This window comes from Doryrhamphus excisus, linkage group LG20 (assembly GCF_037039965.1).
Source record: "Doryrhamphus excisus strain RoL-2023G ecotype Guam linkage group LG20, RoL_Dexc_Guam_v1.1, whole genome shotgun sequence".
Classification (NCBI taxonomy): Eukaryota; Metazoa; Chordata; class Actinopteri; order Syngnathiformes; family Syngnathidae; genus Doryrhamphus; species Doryrhamphus excisus.
The window spans coordinates 10,388,420-10,415,150 of NC_136376.1; the positions used below are offsets into that span (position 1 = coordinate 10,388,420).

General features: G+C 39.8%; 1 protein-coding gene across 4 annotated transcripts in view; it reads left to right on the forward strand.

Moving 5' to 3' along the window:
* Window positions 1–2,177: 2,177 nt before the first annotated feature.
* disc1 (DISC1 scaffold protein) overlaps window positions 2,178–26,731 on the forward strand; it is a 67,667-nt gene continuing 43,113 nt past the window's right edge. For 3 of the 4 annotated variants that reach the window (XR_009120401.2, XM_078787204.1, XM_078787203.1), the window contains exons 1-7: window positions 2,178–2,743; window positions 8,847–9,568; window positions 15,778–15,847; window positions 18,612–18,768; window positions 20,133–20,214; window positions 21,384–21,616; window positions 24,328–24,382. Coding sequence is in view for 3 of the 4 variants with exons in the window: in XM_078787204.1 (XP_078643330.1) it covers window positions 2,671–2,743; window positions 8,847–9,568; window positions 15,778–15,847; window positions 18,612–18,768; window positions 20,133–20,214; window positions 21,384–21,616; window positions 24,328–24,382 (1,392 nt within the window). In the remaining variant the exon portion in view is untranslated. The remainder of the gene's footprint in view (window positions 2,744–8,846; window positions 9,569–15,777; window positions 15,848–18,611; window positions 18,769–20,132; window positions 20,215–21,383; window positions 21,617–24,327; window positions 24,383–26,731) is intronic. The other variant, XM_078787202.1, reaches the window with a different exon arrangement.

A 26,731-nucleotide genomic window follows, 5' to 3' on the forward strand; every position in this document is an offset into this window, starting at 1 on the left:
ATAATTCTCGATTCCAATGCTTTTAGGAGGCAGGATCATAAAGGTTTGCATGAGTATCGAATATCAAATAACTTTTTCGAAGGTTTGTCTATGAGCTATGAGTCTTGAGTCCGTATTAACACTTTACTTTACCACTTTGCTTGCTTGCTTGTCATTTTCAGTGGATCATAAACAACATCTGAAACAGTTCTGAATCAATATTCATCTTATAACTTGTCAAAAACATGTCAACTCAGAGTCCTCCTTAGGATGTAAGCCAGTTGTTGTAATAACTGGTCAACTGGATAATAACATTGTCCTCCTCCTCCGTCAGCCATTGTTTGAGACTACAGACTATTCAGCTTGTCCATGACATTGTCCTGTCCTGACATTATTGTGGGCCTGCTAGCTGGCCCTGTGAGATGAATCTTGAATCCGATTGGTTAAAGAAACAGCCACATGGCTAAGAGAGTTTAAGTGGAACAAATACTAGGTCAACGTGCCTGACCATTGGAATATACTGTAAGAGTTTCACTTTTGGAATCGAACTACTGATATTAATGAACTTTTCCACTGCGTATCTCTCTGATACAGTAGTGTCACAACGGAATGTTAGCAGGCTTGTGAATGTAATTTATTCATTAGATCATATAAGTACAAAAAAATAGAGTTTTTTATTGATTGTGTTAAAATACGATTTGTTGCGTTCAAGCACTGGGTGGGAATGTTACTTGCGAACCCAGTTTACATGATACTTCCATGTTAGATTCTGCTCAGAATGACATAAAGTTGCTAAATAGTAAGACTCAAATGTGATTATTTGAGGTATTTTAAAGAATATTTTTCTTTTTTCTATCACATTTATTTTTTAATCTCACTGAAACAATACCATAACACTGATGTTAGTTTGTGATGACTGGTGTGGTTTCATTCTTTTTTTCTTTTGTACTGGACTACGTATGTACGATACCATGACTAGTAACGAACTGGTTGCTCTTGGCACGTAGTTGGGTGCCTCAAGCTGGGTGAGGGTGGTTGGATGTGGGGTTTTCATTCTGGTAGACAAGGAATAATATATGTTTTGTTGGGATGAGGTTGGAATCTGGGTGGTTAGGGGGGGTGGGACTAGATAAGTCTTGACTTCTTCCCATTCCCTTTCGAACATTCATTCATTCATTTTCTACCGCTTTTTCCTCACGAGGGTCGCAGGGGATGCTGAAGCCTATCCCAGCTGTCTTCGGGCGAGAGGCGGGGTACACCCTGGACTGGTCGCCAGCCAATCACAGAGCACATATAGACAAACAACCATTCACACTCACATTCATACCTATGGACAATTTGGAGTCACCAATTAACCTAGTATGTTTTTGGAATGTGGGAGGAAACCGGAGTACCCGGAGAAAACCCACGCATGCACGGGGAGAACATGCAAACTCCACACAGAGATGCCCGAGGGTGGAATCGAACTCGGGTCTCCTAGCTGTGTGGCCTGCGTGCAGCACTGCTACACAGTTTTTCAAAAATATATTAATAAATCATGCAGTTGCGTGGCTGAATATGATCTATTATTAGTCAAAACTTTGTCAAAATTAAACATTTTCAAGCATACACCTAGCTCAATTAACTAAGACATTGTGATGATACTGCATGTAGTATTTTCCACTGGTCAGTAGGTGTCAGTAATGTTACTGTAATGTTAGATGAGACACACAAGCAGCAGACTTGATCTCCAGAACAACAGGCTTTTATTGCAGTTTTAACAGGTCAACGACTGCTAAAACTCAACTCTGAACCCCTGATGTCACTTCCTGTCTGCTGCCCCGCTCAGCCCAGTAACACATTGCTGGTGTAGTCCTGTTTGTTTATGTTCTGAGATGGCCGAGGGTGGATTTGAACCCTGGTGCCCTAGGTGTGAGGTCTGCACGCTAAACACTTGCACACCGTGCCGCCCCTTTCAAACATGTGTATGTTTATATGTACATAAGTATTTTTATTTGTGTTGATTTATGTTTGGTTTGTTGTGCTTTGGATGATGTTCGAAATAAAGAAGGAAAAAAAAAATAATTGACATCTTAAATCAAAGGGAAAAATAAACAACTCTTCCTGTGATGCAAAGTACAACATGAAGCTTGTTTGTGTGTGTGTGTTTGTGTAAAGAACAACAGTGTGTGATGTGTCGTCTCCCAACATTCATAGGATGCTTACTATGGAATTGAGGCGGTCTGAAGGAGGCTTGGTGTCAAATTCCCGACCACGGAGGAGATCCAACACGACGCGCTGAAGGCGCAGCGAACACCGATCGACTGATTGATGATCCACATGATCGATAATCACCATTAACGTCGTCTGGTAATCTTTCACTACATCTTTTGGACATTTTCTTTGTCATTCGACAGAAGATTTATTGTCCTGACTGTTTCTCCGTGCGCAATCGATCCAAACGCTTGCATCAGATGATCCATAAGACGTCCTTTGTTTAACTTAAGTTTTTTAAATCTTGACTAAAGGCTAACGTAACACTTTAATATTTACTCCCCGGAGTCGCAGTTCTTTGTTTTAAAAACTTGTCTTCACTTTTCGAAGACGGAAGTGATCTCAGTCCTGTTCGCTGGCTGCTGCCCCGTTACAAACATGGTGGATGAAAGAAGTCCTTAACCACTTTGGGATCTTCTGCTTCTTCTTCATGGAGACATGTTTACTGGACTGCTCGGCCTGAAATGTCAAGGCAACTCTGCGCACCGGTACAGCGAAGGAGCCATGAAAGGTGAAGTGTTATTGATTATATTTTACAGGAGGTCTTTTTCTTCTTAATTTATTTCAGACATGCATACTATGTTGCATTATTGTTTGTCACATATACACTTACAATACAATACACTTACAATATATATATGTATCTATAAGTATAAGGCAGCAAGGCGGTAGAGCGGTTAGCGCGCAGACCTCACAGCTAGGAGACCGGGGTTCAATTCCACCCTCGGCCATCTCTGTGTGGAGTTTGCATGTTCTCCCCGTGCATGCATGGGTTTTCTCCGGGTACTCCGGTTTCCTCCCACATTCCAAAAACATGCTAGGTTAATTGGCGACTCCAAATTGTCCATAGGTATGAATGTGAGTGTGAATGGTTGTTTGTCTATATGTGCTCTGTGATTGGCTGGCCACCAGTCCAGGGTGTACCCCGCCTCTCGCCCCAAGACAGCTGGGATAGGCTCCAGCATCAAAATGAATGAATGAATATATATATATATATATATATATACACACATATACATACGTACATACACACACATAACACCTCATTACTACACATGTCTGAAAAGGAGCAGGAAGAAGCAAAGCTTATTAAATCCTACCCCTTCTCCACGCCATAGCAGTTACCAATTCAATAAGTGATTTTTTCCACATATATAATCCCAGAATCTTACATAAGACAAAACAACAAAAGAAGAGTGGGAACATCGGACACCCCAGCAAAACCCCAGGACATTGCCGAAGCACACCACCAACCCCACCAGCCAACCCACCTGGCACCGACCCCCCTAGCCTCTGAGTGCACCCACCTAGTGCAGTCCCCGCACACCCCGCTGCCCTTCAATAAGAAGCCATTTTGGCTGGACCCACAAGTATGTGGTGAGATAATTTGCAAAAAAAACCACAATGTCATGTCAGCTGGTGCATCCTGAATGATAGTGACAAAAGTCCTCCAATTTGGCATCAGGATGTCCCAAAGGTGTTAGACTTGGTGTTTTGTTGCAAAACTGCCATGTGGGATCACGCTCTGCTTCAGAATTACCTAGTTCATGTTGGAATCTATGTTTCCCCTCAATGAACCGAAGGTCCCAGGGCACATATAGACAAACAACCATTCACACTCACATTCATACCTATGGACAATTTGGAGTCGCCAATTAACCTAGCATGTTTTTGGAATGTGGGAGGAAACCGGAGTACCCGGAGAAAACCCACGCATGCATGGGGAGAACATGCAAACTCCACCGAGGGCCGAGGGTGGAATTGAACTTGGTTCTCGTAGCTGTGAGGCCTGCGCGCTAACCACTCGGTTGCCATGCAGCTGAAATTTGAGAATAATTTGAGGTAGAAAATGAATGAATGAATGAAATTTAAGAAGCCAAATCTTACCACTTCCACACGGTATAGGAGGAGAGCTTGTTTTTTCACTCTATCTTGTCTTCATGACTTCATGCAGTGTTAAGGTAATGTTTTTGTCATTACTGTCACCTAGTAACCAGAATACTATACATAACTTGTATTTCAATATGTTTTCACTAATAATAGATCACACGAAACATTCATTCATTCATTCATTTTCTACCGCTTATCCTGACGAGGGTCGCGGGGGTGCTGGAGCCTATCCCAGCTGTCTTCAGGCGAGAGGTGGTGTACACCCTGGACTGGTGGCCAGCCAATCACAGGGCACATATAGACAAACAACCATTCACACTCACATTCATACCTATGGACAATTTGGAGTCAACAATTAACCTAGCATGTTTTTGGAATGTGGGAGGAAACCGGAGTACCCGGAGAAAACCCACGCATGCACGGGGAGAACATGCAAACTCCACACAGAGATGGCCGAGGGTGGAATTGAACTTGGGTCTCGTAGCTGTGAGATATGTGCACTAACCAAGAGTGAAATTTGAGGATAATTTGAGGTAAAAAATGAATTTGAGAAAAAAAAAAAGAAATTTAAGAAGCCGAATCTTACCACTTCCACACGGTATGGGGGAGAGCTAGTTTTTCCACTCTATCATGTGTTCATGACTTCATGCAGTGTTAAGGTAATGTTTTTTTTTCATTACTGTGGCCTAGTAACCAGAATACTATACATCACTTGTATTTCAATATGTTTTCACTAAAACCACACGAAACAGCGATCATTAATTAATTAATGAAAAATAACGCGATAAAGCAGTGGAGCGATAATTGAGCCGTGATGACTGTATCATTCACGGCACCGATGCCGTAACTCACAGTCTGATTGGCTGTCCTCTTCAGGCATAGCTTTTCTTAGAACGAGAAATATGGTCATGTTTAATCTCGCGAGATCTCGTGATAAACTCTTGTGACACCCGTAATAGAATAGACTTTCACTTCCCTTTGTGGTGCTAGCCTGTCGACATGTGGGATCTGCTGACGTGTGTTTTAGCATGTGTGAGGGTGCTGAGTTTGTTCCTCAAATGATTGTGTTTTTATGAGATCCTCTGCATTCCTCCCTCTTGAGCTGAAAAGCACTTCCAACCTCCACTCGGACACAGTGCTTAAGCTGAGGGCTCTTTAATCTCCAAAGGTAAATAATCAAGCTCTGTCTAACTGAAACTGAAACACTTTATTTTCCCCAGTCACATCTTGTTCTGGTTTATACCGAGATTCCTGCTAATGTGGAAGCCACTTGTGGTAGGTCCCCTCATCCTTTTTTACTTTCCGTCGGAATTCCTGGCAAGCTATTTTAGCTCAAATCCTGGCAGGAAACCATGAATGCCATAACTCTGAAAGGCTTCAGCAAAGATGTACAACACAAGAACCCTGAGGCATTTCCTTCCCTTTACTGTTTCGAGCAGTCTTTGTGTAATCGAAGTACGGCAAAGTCGCAGCCATCAACAACCCTTCCTTTTTTAATTGTCTCAGACTCCATAGAGCAAAGTACTATATGATATCACAACAGATGGTGGATAGTTGTACTTGGTAAGTGAGAGTGTTGGCGGGGTCGTACATTGGTTATGGAACAGTGGCCACGTTTACAAAGACGCAGTAACCCGAGCTTTAGTGCAACGTCTCAGTGGACTGAAGGTACAAAGACAGCAAACCTTTTTACTTGCACTCCGATTTCAGTTTAATGTCCCAATATTCCCAGAGGTGGTACTTTGTGTCCTCTCTGATCCTTGGGAGACTGTTCAGCAGTGACATCATCAAATCAGGGAAGTTATTTTATAGTGCATATGGCATATTTAATTAACATAAATAATACTAGGCTGGGCTGCACGGCGGAAAAGTGGTTATCGTGCAGGCCACACAGCGAGGAGACCACGTTTCAATTCCACCCTCGGCCATCTCTGTGTGGAGTTTGCATGTTCTCCCCGTGCATGCGTGGGTTTTCTCCGGGTACTCCGGTTTCCTCCCACATTCCAAAAACATGCTAGGTTAATTGGTGACTCCAAATTGTCCATAGGTATGAATGTTAGTGTGAATGGTTGTTTGTCTATATGTGCCCTGTGATTGGCCGGCGACCAGTCCAGGGTGTACCCCGCCTCTCGCCCGAAGACAGCTGGGATAGGCTCCAGCACCCCCTGTTTTCCTCGTGAGGAAAAGCGGTAGAAAATGAATGAATGAGGTCTTTAGCGGGCACAACACGAACTTTAATGATGAGAGAAATGTTTTATATATCGTACTAAATTGTGTCAGTGTGATGTGTTTGTGTGTGTGGAGGCGGGGGGTGTGCGTCACGCTGCGGAGGAGCAGTCATCACATCGATGCTAGGAAAAACCTAAATTACGACAACATTACGACTAAATTTACTCCTTTTAAAATGTGTGTTTAAGAAAGCTGAATCCTACTGTGTTCAGTGTTTCCATTTAAATAAACATTTATTTAAATTTGAGACCTGGAATATTTGTTATCATTGTAATTCTTCATATAAATTGAGGAAGCAAAAGCAGTATCGGCCACAAATATCGGCCCAAGCAAAATTGGCCATCGGAAAAAAGCCATATCGGTCGATCCCGAATAGCAATATAGCACTCTGTGTTCATATTATGTAAACATACATATCATAGTCTGGCTTTCTCGTAGGATTTTCCAAAGACAGAACGACTTCTGTATTCAACACTAAAGTCTGTGTCAGTGTGTTGCTGCGTGTGTGAGAGCGAGTGGGCACAAATGAAAAGGAGCCGTGCAGCTGTACACAAAGAAGCTGTTGATTCCAGACATTTAAGCTTGTCTCTGTCAAGAATCCTACACATAGAAAGAATAATCATGTGGAGCAGGTGTCAAGACAAAAAGGTATTCAGTATCTTGCTTCTCTTTTAGATTAAACGCTGGGAAAACCTGTTTGAAATTAAATGAGGGGCTGCACGGTGGTCGAGTGGTTAGCGCGCAGACCTCACAGCTAGGAGACAAGGGTTCAATTCCACCCTAGGCCATCTCTGTGTGGAGTTTGCATGTTCTCCCTGTGCATGCGTGGGTTTTCTCCGGGTACTCCGGTTTCCTCCCACATTCCAAAAACATGCTAGGTTAATTGGCGACTCCAAATTGTCCATAGGTATGAATGTGAGTGTGAATGTGAATGGTTGCAATTCAGAGTCAACAGAACTGTGTTATTCTTCTTGATTAGTTTTGTGAGCCAGTGTTGGAGACAAGGGCAAGAAACATCTACAGCAGGGGTCTCAAACACGCGGCCCGCGGGCCAAATGTGGCCCGCAGGACACGAGTTTCAGGCCCCCGCCTTGATATGAAAGTTTAATGTTAGTGCGGCCCGCGCAAGTTTGATATGGATGCTGTATGGTATCATGTACCCAGAAAAAATTATTACGTTGGATTAATGTTCATGTTAAAGGTTAAATAACTGTTCATAGTTATCCTCCCTATCCGTGTGGAAGTGGTAAGTTTTTGGCTATTTAAGTTTAAAGGAAATAACTTGAAGGCTACCGTTTAGGTCGCTAGCTCTCTAGTTTGCGAGTTAGCATGTGTCTCAAGACCCTGCAGTTGCGCAATATGTTGTAAATAAAAAGAGTATAAATGTGACTATAGTCGTGTTTTGTCATGTCTACAGGGCTCTAATAATGCTTTGTTCATTTTAATCTGAAAAAAATAATTTGTCTACCCACCAACTATATGTGGTTTCTTAAGTTTTTATTATTTGCTGTTTTATTATTATTATTATATTTATTTATTACTGATTGATTGATTTTCTTTATTCTTGATTTGTTTTTCATTTTTCATTTTATTTTGTGCAGAAAAATAAAAATTAAGATTTTGAGAACAGTGGAATGTTTTATCAGAGCTTTTATTGTAGAAAATCGGAACCAAAGCACTGAAAAAGTTTGTATATTTTTCTGTTTTTAATAAATGCGTTTTTTTTTTTTGGAAAACTTGATGCGGCCCAGCCTTGCCCAGACCCTAGCTCCAGTGGCCCCCAGGTAAATTGAGTTTGAGACCCCTGATTTACAGGACTAAAATGGAACAGAAACAACCCAAACACACCCGAACACACCGTGTGTGGAGTCCAATTATGTTTCTTTATTGGTCCATAGATTGTGACCACTTCAATAGTTTTGACTTGACATAATTATCTACTGTTTTAGCTGCTTCTAAAAAGGTCCAGTGTAAACTTCCCCTTTGAGAGCCGAGGAATGGAAAAGTCCAATTGTTTTTGATAAAAAGAAAAAAGTCCAAGTCCCAGTTAGTAAATTAAATGTGATGTAACGTACTTGCGTCCGTATTGTGTGATTAAAAATTGAAATCCGAGCTGCACAGAAGAGGTGTGAGAACTTCTCTTTTGCAGCAGTCTGGCTTTTTTTTTTTTTCAATTATCAACAAATTCAAACGCCTCAGCTTGGTAGGCGTGGCTTAACTGGAGATGACTGTATGTTTTTGGTATTTCCCAACAGCTGGAGCAAAACCCTGGGAACTTCTACACACATCTGGCTGTTTTTTTTGTTCCAAATATGAAGCACCGCTTTAAGAGTCACTATAAAATCCTCCATTTTGGTTTTAACTGTGATGTGATTGTATATTGTGGTGTAATTAGCACATTTGGCACCACATGTTCATGGTGTTCTACTTATGTTCTCTTTATCTTCTACTTGACCGTGTTATCGAGCTTAATGGTTAATCTTGTGCATGGACAGGTGGCAGAGCCTCAGGGACAGCTGGCGGCTTCGGCTGTAAGAGGCCCGGGTACATGAGAGGGGAGCAGTCCAGACCACAAACCACTACTGATGATCCGGAAGACGTGGATGAAGATGAGGAAATTTGCATAAGTGGATGTCAGACGGATGGAATGAGTCTAATACCTGCTGTCGGAATATCGACATCAAACCTTCTACAAACTGATGACATTCCTTTTCTTTCCAATGGTGCATCCAATCCCCACCTATTAAATCCGAGCCCGGTTCTTCAGTATACAACTAAGGCCAGACTGACTACCCCGGAAGAGTCTTTTAATTCTAGTTTCAGTTTTATTCAGCAGTCTCTCTCGACCCCCATTACACCAGCACAGGACTTAAAACCTCATCAAGCAACAAAAGTCCCTTCGTTGGTCACCTCTACCTCTGCCCCTAGCGTCCTTGAAGAGCGGGAGACGCCATCATTATTAGGGGGAAAGTTTTGGGGGGAGCGCGTGTGGGCCACCAGGGAGGTCGCGTCCCATCTACCTGATGGTGACTTTCAGTGTCTGGATACGGAAGTCACCTCTTCGCTGTCACTGGACTCAGACACCGCATCTGCCTCCTCGGTCACCTCCGGGTATGAGAGCGCCACACCCGCTTCCGACCAAGGCTGGGACAATTGGGTGAGGAAGTATGACCACGTGCTGCAAGACTGCCTACAAAACAACCGGACACACACTAAGGTGGGTGTTTTTTTTCTTACATATTTCTAAGAAATACCACTTTTTTTCAGCGAAAGAAGTGAATAATTTGACACTGTGTTGGGACACTATGGACAGATTCCGGCAAGGGGATCATTTATTATCTTTATTAGGTATGTGTGGTTTGTTTGTTCTTAGAATGCGCACAGAACAATGAACAACTCTTTAGGGTTTTTTTTTTTAAGCACTGCGCCATCCGCTAATGAGGCACTGATAATGCTAAAGGAATGCGTGCTTTTTTTTTACAATTTAGCACAGCTGCAAAAATTATTGCAAGCATCAGAACTTTGATAAAGAACGTGACTAACACGATTGAAATCAAGAAAAAAGTTGTAGCAAAGTACAAAGGTAGCATAGGATTGTGATGTAAAGGATCCGTAGTTAACAGAGGTTGCAGGGGGAATTATTTAACTGAGACACATAACAGAAAGTGAGCTGGGCCAGTCAGTGTAATGATTGTTTGACCTGCACTAAAGTTTACAGTAAAGTTCAAGTGAGCAAGTATAAAGTCCCTCCTTGCCCCGCTATTTGATATTACTTTGTTTTATTTACTTATTTCAAATATCATTTATATGTACAGTAACGTCTCGTTATATCGATATCGGTTAAAACGAATTACTACTTATTACGATACTATTTTCATTTCCCGGCAAATTTCTAGTCTTTTATGATATAATTAGCTCCGTTAGTACGATACTCGGTTATTATGATAATCCGGTTACTAGGATGCCCTTTTCATCTCCCGCCAGCCAATTTGGTCTGCTTATATCGATACAAAAGCAGCTTAAATCAATCTTTGCTTAAGGATTTCAATACCAAAAAACAACACGGCGAACGGCTGCTTCCAGTCAACTTTATTTTTCACACTTCCACCACCAGAGTGCAGCACACACAGCGGAAAACACCCGTCCCTCGCGCCTACCCCTCCGGGTGGCAACACCTTCCCTATCGATAGTTCCGGGGTGAATTATGTCCCGGTAACCGGTAATCACTACAGCGTATGTTTATTTTTATTTACTGTAGTACAAAATTTATTGTAGTACAAAAGCATGCTAGATACGCAATCCATGAACTCAAGGAGAAAATTACATGCCATATCAAAGATCCGCCCACTTTTAATGCAGTTCGGCGCAGGATCGGATATATGGATAGTCCGGTTATATCGGTATTATTTCCGACTCCCGAGAATATCGATATAACGAGACTTTACTGTATTTTGCTTTGTTTTTTGCATGCAAAACTATCATTATTCTCTCTAAAATGTGTTTCACTTCACATTTTTGAGTGTCTAGAACAGATTAATTTAACGTCTATGATTTTGTCAGGGAAATATTTCTTTGGTTTTTGTACATTTCAGTTTTTGTCCGACATTTTGGAATGGATTCATGACAAAAACCAAGGTTCCACTGTACTATCAAGACAGTAAGGAGGCTAGGTGGAGTTAGTAAATGACAATGCTCAGATAAAAGGTTTACCAGTTTCTGTACTTCTCACAAGTAAGGAATGAGTAATGAACATAATTTATACAAAATATACAGGAAGTGTAAGACCTTCTTAATACGGTTTTTAACATTATTAGAGCCCTCTAAGCATGCATTATCCCTATAGTTAACTATACACTACTATTACCCAACCATTTAATACATACAGTAAATAAGACTCATGCTCGTTTGTGTTGCTGTAAGTGTGTTCCCTAGGGGAGCTGAGTAAGTGGCGGACAGGAAGTAACATTGGGGTTTCAGAGTTGAGTTTCAGCTTGGCTTGGGTTACGGATCCTGTGTTTTTATTCTGGATTCTACTTTTTAGGGATTATTGTGCCTGCTGTGAGATAATGCAAACATGCAATAAAACCCTGTTGTTTCAGCGATGAAGTCTCACCGAACATCACAGTAATATTACTGACACCTAGTGACCAGTGTGGAATACTACATATCCTCAACGTCTTTGAATGTCATCAGAATGTCAATAGTTGCAACAGGCAACAGTTGCTTAAATATGTATATGTTCTGACTAATAATAGACAGCGTTTAACCATGAAACAGCATGATTTATGAATATATTTGTGAAAAACTTTGATAGAGTGAAGCTGCGAAATTTTAACCGCAAACTGACAAGGGATGCCTGCATATCTATAGTAAAAAAAAACAACACTTTAATAAAACTACTCCATCCAAAGCAGGGGTCTCAAACTCAATTTACCTGGGGGCCACTGGAGCTAGGGTCTGGGTGAAGTTGGGCCGCATAAGGTAAAAAAAATAAAAAAATAATAATAAATAAGTAAATATATATATATATATATATATATACATATATATATATATATATATATATATATATATATATATATATATATACATATATATATATATATACAGTGAAGAAAATAAGTATTTGAACACCCTGCTATTTTGCTATTTCTCCCACTTAGAAATCATGGAGGGGTCTGAAATTTTCATCGTAGGTGCATGTCCACTGTGAGAGAGATAAACTAAAAAGAAAAATCCAGAAATCACAATGCATGATTTTTTAACAATTTATTTGTGTGATACAGCTGCAAATAAGTATTTGAACACCTGTGTATCATCTAGAATTCTGACCCTGAAAGACCTGTTAGTCTGCCCATTAGAAGTCCACCTGCACTCCATGTATCATCCTGAATCAGATGCACCTGTTTGAGGTCGTTAGCTGCATAAAGACACCTGTCCACCCCATACAATCAGTAAGACTTTAACTTGTAACATGGCGAAGACCAAAGAGCTGTCCAAAGACACCAGAGACAAAATTGTACACCTCCACAAGGCTGGAAAGGGCTACGGAGCAATTACCAAGCAGCTTGGTGAAAAAAGGTCCACTGTTGGAGCTATCATTAGAAAATGGAAGAAGCTAAACATGACGGTCAATCTCAATCGGAGTGGAGCCCCATGCAAGATATCACCTCGTGGGGTCTCAATGATTCTAAGAAAGGTGAGGAATCAGCCCAGAACTACACGACAGGACTTGGTCAATGACCTGAAAAGAGCTGGGACCACCGTTTCCAAGGTTACTGTAGGTAATACACTAAGACGTCATGATGTGAAATCATGCATGGCACGAAAGGTTCCCCTGCTTAAACCAGCACATGTCAAGGCCCGTCTTAAGTTTGCATATGACCATTTGGATGATACAGAGGAGTCATGGGAGAAAGTTTTATGGTCAGATGAGACCAAAATAGAACTTTTTGGTCATAATTCCAATAAGCGTGTTTGGAGGAAGAAGAATGAAGAGTACAATCCGAAGAACACCATCCCTACTGTGAAGCATGGGGGTGGTAGCATCATGCTTTGGGGGTGTTTTTCTGCACATGGGACAGGACGAGTGCACTGCATTAAAGAGAGGATGACTGGGGCCGTGTATTGTGAGATTTTGGGGAACAACCTCCTTCCCTCTGTCAGAGCATTGAAGATGGGTCGTGGCTGGGTCTTCCAACACGACAACGACCCGAAGCACACAGCCAGGAAAACCAAGGAGTGGCTCCGTAAGAAGCATATCAAGGTTCTAGCATGGCCCAGCCAGTCTCCAGACCTGAACCCAATCGAAAATCTTTGGAGGGAGCTCAAACTCCGTGTTTCTCAGCGACAGCCCAGAAACCTGACTGATCTAGAGAAGATCTGTGTGGAGGAGTGGGCCAAGATCCCTCCTGCAGTGTGTGCAAACCTGGTGAAAAACTACAGGAAACGTTTGACCTCTGTAATAGCAAACAAAGGCTACTGTACCAAATATTAACATTCATTTTCTCAGGTGTTCAAATACTTATTAGCAGCTGTATCACACAAATAAATTGTTAAAAAATCATGCATTGTGATTTCTGGATTTTTCTTTTTAGTTTATCTCTCTCACAGTGGACATGCACCTACGATGAAAATTTCAGACCCCTCCATGATTTCTAAGTGGGAGAAATAGCAAAATAGCAGGGTGTTCAAATACTTATTTTCTTCACTGTATATATATATATATATACGTATATATATAAACAGAAAAAATAAAAATAAAAATATAATAAAAATGTAGCTTCTGCTACACCCTCCACTTTTTCAGTGCTTTGGTTCTTTGGAAAAGCTCTGATAAAACATTAAATTATTATAAATCATTATAAATTAATTTTATTCATTATTAAATTATTAAATAAATGTTTAATGCTATTTTTTTTAATTTTTCAACACAAAATAAGATGGAAAAATAAATAAGTAAATCAAAAAACAAATTAAACAAATTAAACTTTCATATCAAGGCGGGGGCCTCAAACTAGCGTCCCGCAGACCGTGAGTTTGAGACCCCTGATCTAAAGATACAGTGAAGAAAATAAGTATTTGAACACCCTGCTATTTTGCTATTTCTCCCACTTAGAAATCATGGAGGGGTCTGAAATTTTCATCGTAGGTGCATGTCCACTGTGAGAGAGATAAACTAAAAAGAAAAATCCAGAAATCACAATGCATGATTTTTTAACAATTTATTTGTGTGATACAGCTGCTAATAAGTATTTGAACACCTGAGAAAATGAATGTTAATATTTGGTACAGTAGCCTTTGTTTGCTATTACAGAGGTCAAACGTTTCCTGTAGTTTTTCACCAGGTTTGCACACACTGCAGGAGGGATCTTGGCCCACTCCTCCACACAGATCTTCTCTAGATCAGTCAGGTTTCTGGGCTGTCGCTGAGAAACACGGAGTTTGAGCTCCCTCCAAAGATTTTCGATTGGGTTCAGGTCTGGAGACTGGCTGGGCCATGCTAGAACCTTGATATGCTTCTTACGGAGCCACTCCTTGGTTTTCCTGGCTGTGTGCTTCGGGTCGTTGTCGTGTTGGAAGACCCAGCCACGACCCATCTTCAATGCTCTGACAGAGGGAAGGAGGTTGTTCCCCAAAATCTCACAATACACGGCCCCAGTCATCCTCTCTTTAATGCAGTGCACTCGTCCTGTCCCATGTGCAGAAAAACACCCCCAAAGCATGATGCTACCACCCCCATGCTTCACAGTAGGGATGGTGTTCTTCGGATTGTACTCTTCATTCTTCTTCCTCCAAACACGCTTATTGGAATTATGACCAAAAAGTTCTATTTTGGTCTCATCTGACCATAAAACTTTCTCCCATGACTCCTCTGTATCATCCAAATGGTCATATGCAAACTTAAGACGGGCCTTGACATGTGCTGGTTTAAGCAGGGGAACCTTTCGTGCCATGCATGATTTCACATCATGACGTCTTAGTGTATTACCTACAGTAACCTTGGAAACGGTGGTCCCAGCTCTTTTCAGGTCATTGACCAAGTCCTGTCGTGTAGTTCTGGGCTGATTCCTCACCTTTCTTAGAATCATTGAGACCCCACGAGGTGATATCTTGCATGGGGCTCCACTCCGATTGAGATTGACCGTCATGTTTAGCTTCTTCCATTTTCTAATGATAGCTCCAACAGTGGACCTTTTTTCACCAAGCTGCTTGGTAATTGCTCCGTAGCCCTTTCCAGCCTTGTGGAGGTGTACAATTTTGTCTCTGGTGTCTTTGGACAGCTCTTTGGTCTTCGCCATGTTACAAGTTAAAGTCTTACTGATTGTATGGGGTGGACAGGTGTCTTTATGCAGCTAACGACCTCAAACAGGTGCATCTGATTCAGGATGATACATGGAGTGCAGGTGGACTTCTAATGGGCAGACTAACAGGTCTTTCAGGGTCAGAATTCTAGATGATACACAGGTGTTCAAATACTTATTTGCAGCTGTATCACACAAATAAATTGTTAAAAAATCATGCATTGTGATTTCTGGATTTTTCTTTTTAGTTTATCTCTCTCACAGTGGACATGCACCTACGATGAAAATTTCAGACCCCTCCATGATTTCTAAGTGGGAGAAATAGCAAAATAGCAGGGTGTTCAAATACTTATTTTCTTCACTGTATGTATAACATGGAATCTGATTAAATGATTGGTTTATAGAGGCTGTTTGGGAAAATAATTCAGTATATGTAGTGGTATGTAAGGGAATATTTCCATCCCTCCAGACCTCAAAATTTAAGGGTAATGATTTTCACTCTTGTGGTTTAACTGCAATCTGACATTATCATTATCCTTTTCTCCTTTTTGGCTCAGTTGAATGTAAAAAAAAAGTATTGCCCTTTGTACTGCTTAGTAATCCTTTCTGTGTTTCTGCTCAGATTGAGTCGATGATGTTAAAGCTCCAGAGCCTCCAGCAGAAAGCCGTCGTGGAGGATGATTACGATGCAGGTGAAGTTTTCAGTCGAGCCTGATGGCTCTTCCTCATTGTCAAGTGAAAGCACTATTCCTCTGGTAAATTGTGGATTTAAGACAAAGACTAAGTGTTTGAAAAATGTCTTGCACAATGCTTTATTTCCTTAAAATTTCATACACATGTTCTCTCTCAGTGTCTTAATTTGATTTACTGAAATGAGGTCAAAACACAAAAGAGGGAACAGACTGGTCCTAAAAGGGGAGTAGTAAGTAATATCTAGATGGAACAAAATGTTCACTAAGCATCTTAATATTTAGATGTGCATATTAGAGTTTCTTGTATTTCTTGCTAGATTAATTAGTTTCATAATTTAATCAAAATGTCAGGACGTCAGTACGTTCAAAGGCACAGGACATGCTGTACTTCTGATAAGTTTATTGACTTACTGAAACAAAAACAGCACTGATGAATATACGGTAAGTAGGCTAGTTGTACAAATTAAATATTAAATTCATCCTGTACACGTTTAATGTTTTTGACTTTTGACAGTTATACAGGAGTGCAGCAGTTGGATTTACTGGAGCTTATTTGACCCACTTTTATGACCAAAGAGACACACTGTGAAAAGGCATTCTGACCTTTTTTCTTGGACCTTGTGACTAAAATAGCTACACAGACCATCTGCTGTTGGCCCCATGCAGAACTTTTAAGATCTGTCATTATTTTGGTCCGACTTTTGGACCCAAACTAGTTCATAATGGTTCTGACCATTGTTACATGCAAACAAATGAGTTTTGTAGGTGTGATACAGGAGACTATTATTTACTTTCTGACAAATATTTACTTTTGTGGGGCTTCTGGACTGGCAGACTGGAGGGTGTGTTCCAACTCTCGCAGGTCAATTTATTTATTCATTCATTCATTTTCTACCGCTTTTTCCTCACAAGGGTCGCGGGGTTTGCTGGAGCCTATCCCAGCTGTTTTTGGGCCAGAGGCGGGGTACACCCTGGAGTGGTGGCCAGCCAATCACAGGGCACATATAGACAAACAACCATTCACACTCACATTCATACCTATGGACAATTTGGAGTCAACAATTAACCTAGCATGTTTTTGGAATGTGGGAGGTCTCCTAGCTGTGAGGTCTGTGTGCTAACCACTAGACCACCTCGCAGCCCAATTTATTTATGTATGTATTTATTTAGTTCATACGTAGTGACAACCAATCAACCATTCCGTATGCTGGGGAAACCCTGTTATGGATGTGTGCCAGTACATACGCAATGTGGATTGAGTCAGTCAACCACCCCCCCCCCCCCCAGGAGTTTTCAGGGGTTTTCACACCCTGAAATCTTCTGAAATGACCAGACCGCTCCTAAAAAGCATCCAGTTTGCATATTTTTCTGCGGGATGCAAGAAAAAGTCAAACAGGAAATGCACTAATTTCCATTTTTACATGTTAAATGTGCCCGCGACACTAGTGAGGATAAGCAGCATATAACATGGATTGATGGATATGTTAAATGGGTACAACGCAGGACATACAGTACTATGCAGAAGTCTTAGGCAACCATTAAATGTGTTGTTGCAATGCTATATAGACTAAATGCTCAACAACTAAGTGCACACCTTCTTTAATGGCCAAACTGTTTCACATCGTATTTTTCAATATGTTTGTTACTTAGTAGGCTTTGTCTTGTTTCTTCCAGAATGATGAACATTGCTTCCAAATTGGAAACAGCAAAAATACACCAAACTTGAATAGCTCTTCCTTGACCCATGCACCAGCCCTCTTATGAAATTTTGGGGGAAATATTTTTTTGTCTATTTTATCCATGCATCCATTTTCTATACCGCTTATCCTCACAAGGGTCACGGGCATGCTGGAGCCTATCCCAGCTGTCTTCGGGCTGTCTTATTTATTATTTATTATATATATTGTATTTATTATTTATTATTTATTATTTATTATTTATTATTTATTATTTATTATTTATTATTTATTATTTATTATTTATTATTTATTATTTATTATTTATTATTTATTCATTCATTTTCTACCTTCTATTCATTTTTTCCTCACGAGAGTCGCGGGGGTGCTGGAGCCTATCCCAGCTGTCTTCGGGCGAGAGGCGGGATACACTCTGGACTGGTCACCAGCCAATCGCATGTAGTCCTGTTATCTGTATTAGTTTTGCGATACATATATTCTATTGTTATGTAAAAATGGCACAAATGTAAAGTACCCACACGCACAACTAAAACTTTAAATTACTGTTATTATAAATTATTAAAATTATTTGTACAAATTACTGTTTATGCTGTACATTGTTCATATTTTATGTAATCTATTTATTCTCCACATTATGATTTATGATTTATGTTTTATTGTTTATTATTTATTATTTATTATTTATTATTTATTATTTATTATTTATTATTTATTATTTATTATTTATTATTTATTATTTATTATTTATTATTTATTATTTATTATTTATTATTTATTATTTATTATTTATTATTTATTATTTATTATTTCACAGGAGCCAGGCAACGACATTTTGTTGGCAATTTCACTGCTGTGTTATTGTGCAATGACAATAAAGAAAGTCACTATGGCAGACACTATGGCACTGTAATAACAGCTACTGTATATACTAAAAATAATATTAATTTAGGTGTGATGTGTGCAGTCTATGTAGACCACATAACACTTGCATGCACTGTCCTCCTTTACCTTCTGGCATGACTACACTGTTTAAGCTCAAGATGGTGCATGTGTGTGTCTCTTTGCAGCTGAGCGATTTGGGAAAAAGCTAGAAGAGTTGTGCAGGGAGCGAGGAGCTCTCAAGTTGGGGTTACCATCCAGACAGCCTACAGTGGCCCTGTTCCTCGATAGGCTCAGACAGGTGGTGCAGGGCGCCCTCCAGAGGACGGACACTTGTCATCACAGGTCAGGCAGGCCGATTCAGGACGGATTGGATGATCCTTATAGGTTATCACATGGTTTGTCTGGTATGAGACCTTCGGTCTCGGGCTGATACTGACACTTGGGGGCATGATACTGGGCCTGATACCAGACAAACCATGTGATGATCTTATTATCACATACTACAGTATTAATTGGCTCTGTACCCTAGAAACCGCCCATGAATGATACGGGAAAAGGCCGAAATGATACTGTGTCAAAGCCCAGGGCAGTGATACTGATAAAATATAGAGTTTAACCATGTCCAGTATCAGCCCCCTTAGCTGTCCACTCAGAGCGAGCTGCTCTGGTATTGTGCCTGTGAAACAACCAATCAGAGAGTGCTTAGTGCCTAGTGCTTCTCCAGTCACCAAAAAACCCAAACTTGATTAATGGAACTTTAATTGTCAGACATTGATAAGATAAGACTGTTGATAAAATATTATTGTTGAAATATTTTTGCAATTATTGTGTTTACACTGTTTAGATATAATACATGTAATAAACTGAACATTCTCTAGAAACAAAATGGTCTTCTGGTATCAGGCCCGGTATCATGCCCCCGCGTGCCAGTATCAGCCCGAGACCGAAGGTCATGAGCTTATTATGACGTACTATTTCATATTTACCATTATACTAATATTTACTATACTATTTACTATTTAACCGCTGACATGTTGACAGAGCACAGACGGCAGCAAAACAAACGGTGTGTGTTCACGCTCGTGAGCTGTTCTCTGATTGGTTGTTTCACCAGAGCAGCGCGCTCTGAGTGGACAGCTACGGGGGCTGATACTGGACATGGTTAAACTCTATATTTTATCAGTATCACTGCCCTGGGCTTTGACACAGTATCATTTCGGCCTTTTCCTGTATCATTCATGGTCGGTTTCTAGGGTACAGGGCCAATTAATACTGTAGTATGTGATAAAGTACAGTACATTCCCAACCTACGGATATGAACATGGAGTATTCACTATCAGTTATGGCCTTTTATCATCACACAATGCTGTCACGTGCATAACACACTTGGGTCACATGATGAGTGGATTTTTATCACTGCTTGGCCTGAGGAGCCGTCGAGTTCAAATTAAACAATTAGCACAATAGCTACTTGTTTTGCTTATCTATCAGAGATACTGTTTTTACACGTCACACTAAAGCTAAACATGTCCAAGCAAAATGTTGGAGGATCTTGGATCTTTGGTTTAACCCCTGAGTGACTCTGAGATTGATGTAAATAATTTATAATATGCAAAAGGAATTCACAACCCACTCAAGAAACCAAGCTTTAAGTGTTCAGCAATCAATGTTGGAAAGATGATAAGTGTTTTGTTGCTGGTGGGCAGGTTGGGTGCAGAACCTTATGCGGGGGAGCGGTCGGATTCGAACCGTCGAGATCGTCTCATCCAAGAGAAACAGACAGTAGAGGTAATTTCAGTTTTTCTCATAGTCATATCTGTGGTATATGGCATATTCTATTCTGATTTATGTTGAAACCTAATTTTAATGCTAATAGTCCTTAGAATATGACTGAATCATTGTTTCATAATAATATGTGCAGTTTGGTTCTATGTTGTGGTTTTGGTTCTTCCAAAGCTCAGATCTGTCATTATTCCGAACTCCAGCTAGAAAATATTTAGAGATTATATTTTAAAAAAAAATTCCTCCCACATTCCAAAAACATGCTAGGTTAATTGGCGACTCCAAATTGTCCATAGGTATGAATGTGAGTGTGAATGGTTGTTTGTCTATATGTGCCCTGTGATTGGCTGGCCACCAGTCCAGGGTGTACCCCGCCTCTCGCCTAAAGACAGCTGGGATAGGCTCCAGCACCCCCGCAACCCTCGTGAGGATAAGCGATAGAAAATGAATGAATGAATGAATAATTAATGATCACTGTTTTGTGTGGTCTATTATTAGTGAAAACATATTGAAATACAAGTTATGTATAGTATTCTGGTTACTAGGCGACAGTAATGACAAAAACATTACCTTAACACTGCATGAAGTCATGGAGACATGATAGAGTGAAAAACAAACTCTCCTCCTATACCATGTGGAAGTGGTAAGATTTGGCTTCTTAAATTTCATTCATTCATTCATTTTCTACCTTGTGAGGAAAAGCGGTAGAAAATGAAAGAATGAATTTCCAGAGATTCTTTCAATCCATCCATTCATTTTCTATGCCACTTATCCACATTGGGCTTGGTAGAGGAGCTGGAGCCTATGCCAGCTGACTACATGCTGGAGTAGTTGCAAGTCAATCACAGGGGGATTTTTTCTTTGTAAGAGCAAATTCCCATCCATTTGAATGGTACAGTATCTCAGCAAAAATGCTTTTACATCATCATTTTTACATTTAGAATAGGAAAACCTGAATCAAAAAAAAGAATGTGAATAATAATAATATTATTGATAAGATAATAAATAATTAAATACATTATAAATAATTGATAAGAAACTTAATCCGCCTCACAGCCATGTGATTGAATGGTGACCTATCCAGGCTGTACCCTGCCTTTTCTTCTGCTGGGATAGGCTCCAGCTCACCCCGGAACACTTGACGTTGAAGTTCCATACTTGCTGTTGTGACGCAGGATGAAATAAAAGAACTCCAGCAGAGACTGGCGGATCTGAAGGATCGCAGCCGTTGTCTGGAGCAACAGATCCAGCAGGAGGAGCAGCAGATGGAGGCCGAAGACCTGGAGGGCTCTGTGCTGAGGAGCTGCACTGTGGCTCAGCTTCGGGACATGAACCGAACCCTTCATGACCTTGTCACCTCTGAGAACCGCAACCAGATCACTGTCTCTCTTCCGCCCTCTGTGCTCAGGTTAGCTTCTATTTAAATATGTGACAATATTTACATGAGAAATCTGTGAAAAAATGCTAAAACTGTTTATTATTATTATTATTATTATTATTCAACCTGTAATAGGTTTTTGAGAAGGCAAAAGCTGGAACTGAAAGTCCTGCAGTACTATGAGCCACCATGTGAAGGTGCTAAAGAGCTGTCAGTGACGTCTTAGCAGCCAGCAGATTTACATGTTGTCATTCTTGTTGACATTCTTATCATTAAATGACCATATTTTGCTCCCTGCTTGGAAAAAAAATCCTCTTACAAGTATAAGAGTATTTTTGTTATGATCTGATGCATGGAGGTCATAATTGAAGCACCATACTCGTACAGACAAGGAAAAATAAAGAGGAGAACACATACAGTTTTAACTTAACAGGGGACACATGTGGGCTATTTATACATTTTTAATTCACAAATTAACCAAACATGCATGTTTTGGGATTGGAACCTACACAGAGATTCTCCAATAGAGATTTTAAGTAATATTTCCTGTCCGTGAGGCAGACATGCTAATCGTTATGCCACCATCCTGCAATGAATGATAATGTTAATTACAGCAGAAGATAAACATTCCTCCCATTTTACTGCTTTCTGCATATTTATGTATAATTTCAGATGTGGACTGGATGAACAGTGCCAATATTGTTTACATCGCCAAGATCTCCCCCACTCTCACACCTGCTTGAATTTTAATTTGAATTTAACATTTTTTTCCCCCCCTAGATGCAAATGATTACTTTGCATCTCTGATGGTAATAGCTCACAAGAGAGCACTCTGGGATGCCTCTCTGTCTTGCCACTTGTTAGACAGACATGTAAATTGTACTTATCACCTTCCTGGTGGCGTGACCCACCATCAGTGGTGTAATTTGATATTTGACATACGCTCACCTCAACCGGAATGCATTTATTCTCACCGCTGATTGAAATTTTAGACCTCAGATTGGGTATTCAGCTGCAAATCTCGGTGTGGTGGGCTTTAGGGCAGCGAGATGATTGTGGGGCAGTTTTGCATTTATGGAAAAAACCGAGCAGGTCAGCCCCCCCATCAAAATGAATTCTTCTCTTGATTTGGTGATTTTGCTCTTAGAAAAGTAAGACCTTAAAAGTTGTAAGGTTGGTGGTCGGACACATTTTAAACATTTTTAACACGCTGGTTCAAGAGCTCACACTTTTTTAGCAATACAGTGGAATCATAGGTTTCATCATTCCAAATCAAAACGTATGAAAACTGAGACAATATTCCCCATATAGGTCAATGTAAATCCAATAAATGTTCCAGACAGCCAAAAATATTTGATGGAGAATGAGAGAATATCGCACTACTTCTCACACGTGTGGCTAATTCATGACTAAAGAACTAAAAGAACGCATGCATGTAGTTTCGGCAAGTAGTGAATTTTGACACTAATTTGTTTTTTAAGTCTTATGCAGCGATCATGATTTCATCTGACAAAACTTAAGTAAGTTTGATCAAGTGTAGAATTAGTACAGCTTCTGTTTGGACTGCTTCGACCTTAGCACATGTTGGACTCCGTTGAATAAAAGCGTCTCATGGCTCATCGGAGCTAAGAAGTGACCCGCAGGACACTAGTTTGAGGCCCCCGCCTTGATATGAAAGTTTAATGTTAGTGAGGCCCGCGCTAGTTTGATATGGATGCTGTATGGTATCATGTACCCAGAAAAAAATATTACGTTTGATTAATGTTCATGTTAAAGGTTAAATAACTGTTAATAGTTATCCTCCCTATCCGTGTGGAAGTGGTAAGTTTTTGGCTATTTAAGTTTAAAGGAAATTACTTGAAGGCTACCGTTTAGGTCGCTAGCTCTCTAGTTTGCGAGTTAGCATGTGTCTCAAGACCCTGCAGTTGCGCAATATGTTGTAAATAAAAAGAGTATAAATGTGACTATAGTCGTGTTTTGTCATGTCTACAGGGCTCTAATAATGCTTTGTTAATTTTAATCTGAAAAAAATAATTTGTCTACCCACCAACTATATGTGGTTTCTTATGTTTTTATTATTTGCTGTTTTATTATTATTATTATTATATTTATTTATTTATTTATTACTGATTGATTGATTTTCTTTATTCTTGATTTGTTTATTTATTTTTCATCTTATTTTGTGCAGAAAAATAAAAATTAAGGTATTTGAGAACAGTGGAATGTTTTATCAGAGCTTTTATTGTTGAAAATCGGAACCAAAGCACTGAAAAAGTTTGTATAAACTTGATGCGGCCCAGTCTCGCCCAGACCCTAGCTCCAGTGGCCCCCAAGTAAATTGAGTTTGAGTCCCCTGCTTTATAGTATGTCAAAAAAATCTATCACAATGAGTTTCGAAAGCTAAATTACAGGGTTCATTTGTCTCAAGATGAAAGTCACAATGAGAGCGACAACAAAAGAGACTGACAAGGTGTGTGATGAAGACATTAAGAGGCTGTTCAATTCTGATGATGGAGAAGATGAACTTTTTTTAACTAGCTGTCCTACACTCATTGTTCAGCGCTGCTTTTAGATAAATTAGAAGTTTTTAAATCTTTGTAAAAGGCTGTAACTTTTAAGATGACCTTGAAAAAGTGACAAAACTCTTGAGTGAACCTTTTATTTAACATTCGGCTATGAACAGAAACAAAAAGAATTTTTTTTCTAGTATTGAACAGTAACATTTCTATTTCCTTTTGCAGACTCCAGGAACAGGAGCAAGCATTGAATCTATCCATCAAGGAAGCCACTTCCAAAGTAAGGCAATTTTGTGGGTGAAAATCGGGCTCTAAGATTGAATGTGTATAGATTTCTAATGAGTAGTAGGTGAAATTGAAAGGATGTGCTATGGTCATCCACAGCTTGATACATATGCATGCTAAATTTCAGTGTTTATATTCATGTGCTTATTTCTATTTGATGAGGCAGTGAACTCTCCACAGTTGTAGTGGAAGGGTCAGAATCAGCAGGAGATTTGAATGAATCCCGGTAAATAATGCAACAGGAGACAGCTTCAGTTATCTGACATCCGTTTCATGCATAAAAACTGCATGAAAAGTTTGCTATTGACCATGTGGAAATGCGTAAAGTTGGAATTATGGTAATGGTTATGGTTTTATTTCATTTGAACATGCATCAGATTACAATTGAGTGCATCCCATAATCAGTTCACAGTTCCACATGTCCAAAAGGAGTAGGAAAAAGCAAAGCTTATTAAATCCTACCCCTCCATCTGGTACTTTTACAATCAGTAACTATAACATTTGTTCACTTCCTGCTTTCCATAATACAGTTTAGGTTTTTTTTTTTTTTTTTTTTTTTTTAATAAGTATGAGGTGATATGAGCATCCAATGCCATAATGGGTACCATAGTAAGTGTCAATATAGTGATATGTATAGCACATCATGACTGGTTCAAGACTCTTCATCCTTGTATTTAGCAAACATCAACTGCTTGTATTGTTTCTTGAATTGGCTCATCGTTGTGCATTGTTTGAGGTCCTTACTCAATCCATTCCATAGTTTGATTCCACATACTGAAATGCTATGGCTTTTTAACGTAGTCCTAGCATAGAAGTGTTTCAAATGTAGTTCTTCCCTGAGATCATATTTCTCCTCTCTTGTAGAGAAGTATTGGATGACATTTTTAGCTAATTGGTTATTTTTAGCCTTATGTATTATTTTAGCTGTTTGAAGATGAACTATATCAGCAAGTTGAAGTATTTGTGATTTTAGAAATAAGGAGTTAGTATGTTCTCTGTAGGCGGCATTATGAATTATCCTTACTGGCCTTTTTTGCAGTACATTTAGCGAGTGAAGATTGCTTTTATAGTTATTAGCCCATATTTCCACACAATAAGTAAGATATGGTAGAACCAGAGAGCAATAAAGAGTGTGGAGTGATTTCTGATTTGCTTTCTTCAATACTGAAATATTTCTGGCCACCTTATGTTGTATATTTGTTATATGAGGTTTCTAGCTCATATTTTCATATATTGTGATCCCCAGAAATTTGTTTTTGTTCACCCTTTCAATGTCCACACCGTCTATTTGTATTTGCTGGTGAATTAAGAGACTGATTCATTCATTCATTAAAAGCAAATGTTACTTTTTCAAAAGAAACTACTGATGTTTGTGTATCACAAATTCCTTCTAGCAGTTCCCAGTTTATGTATTGGATGACATTTTTAGGTAATTGGTTATTTTCAGCCTTACGCATTATTTTAGCTGTTTGAAGATGAACTATATCAGCAAGTTGAAGTATTTGTGATTTTAGAAATAAGGAGTTAGTATGTTCTCTGTAGGCGGCATTATGAATTATCCTTACTGACTTTTTTTGCAGTACATTTGAAGATTATGATGGTGAATTAAGAGACTGATTCTTTCATTCATTAAAAGCAAATGTTACTTTTTCAAAAGAACCTACTGATGTTTGTGTATCACAAATTCCTTCTAGCAGTTCCCAGTGTATGTAATGCTTTAAATAGAATTATGCAACCCTGACTGATTTCTCTATTCCTGTATGAAGACTTCCCTCGGTGATGCTGTCTTCCTATTAGAAAAAGCTATCTATTTGACAACCTCTTTAAAGTGTTGCACAAAACTGTGTCAGGCTCAAGTAGAAAACATGACAGCGAATCCAGCTCCGCGTCCTTTTGAGCGGCGACTATACATAGTTCTCCATAAGATGAGAGGTGCATCATGGGAATTGTATCCGGCTGTCTTTCAAAGCGAATAGGCCGAATAAAAACAGAAGCTCAAAGGGCAGATGTGGGCCAGACAGGCTTTATCAGTAGCCATCAGCTCCTGCAAGAGCCGAGGTGTCGCATCCCCATCAGGACCGTGACATTCACTGCCTTTTTCCTCTCTGACATTCTAATGGCGTCTTTTATGGAGATTTCACATTTCCACGTGTCCACATGAAAGCAGGGGAACTCTTTGTCTTTTTAAAGGTTACAGGCATGTAAAACATCAGGATTTTGTTGTGTATTCAAAGAAGACGTGGGTATGGAGGTACGGAAGTGATTCTGTGAGAATGAGTTAAAAATGAAACGGGAGCTGTAAATGAGCCGTGCATCCTCTGGGATGCTTTCCTTCGCTGTCCCT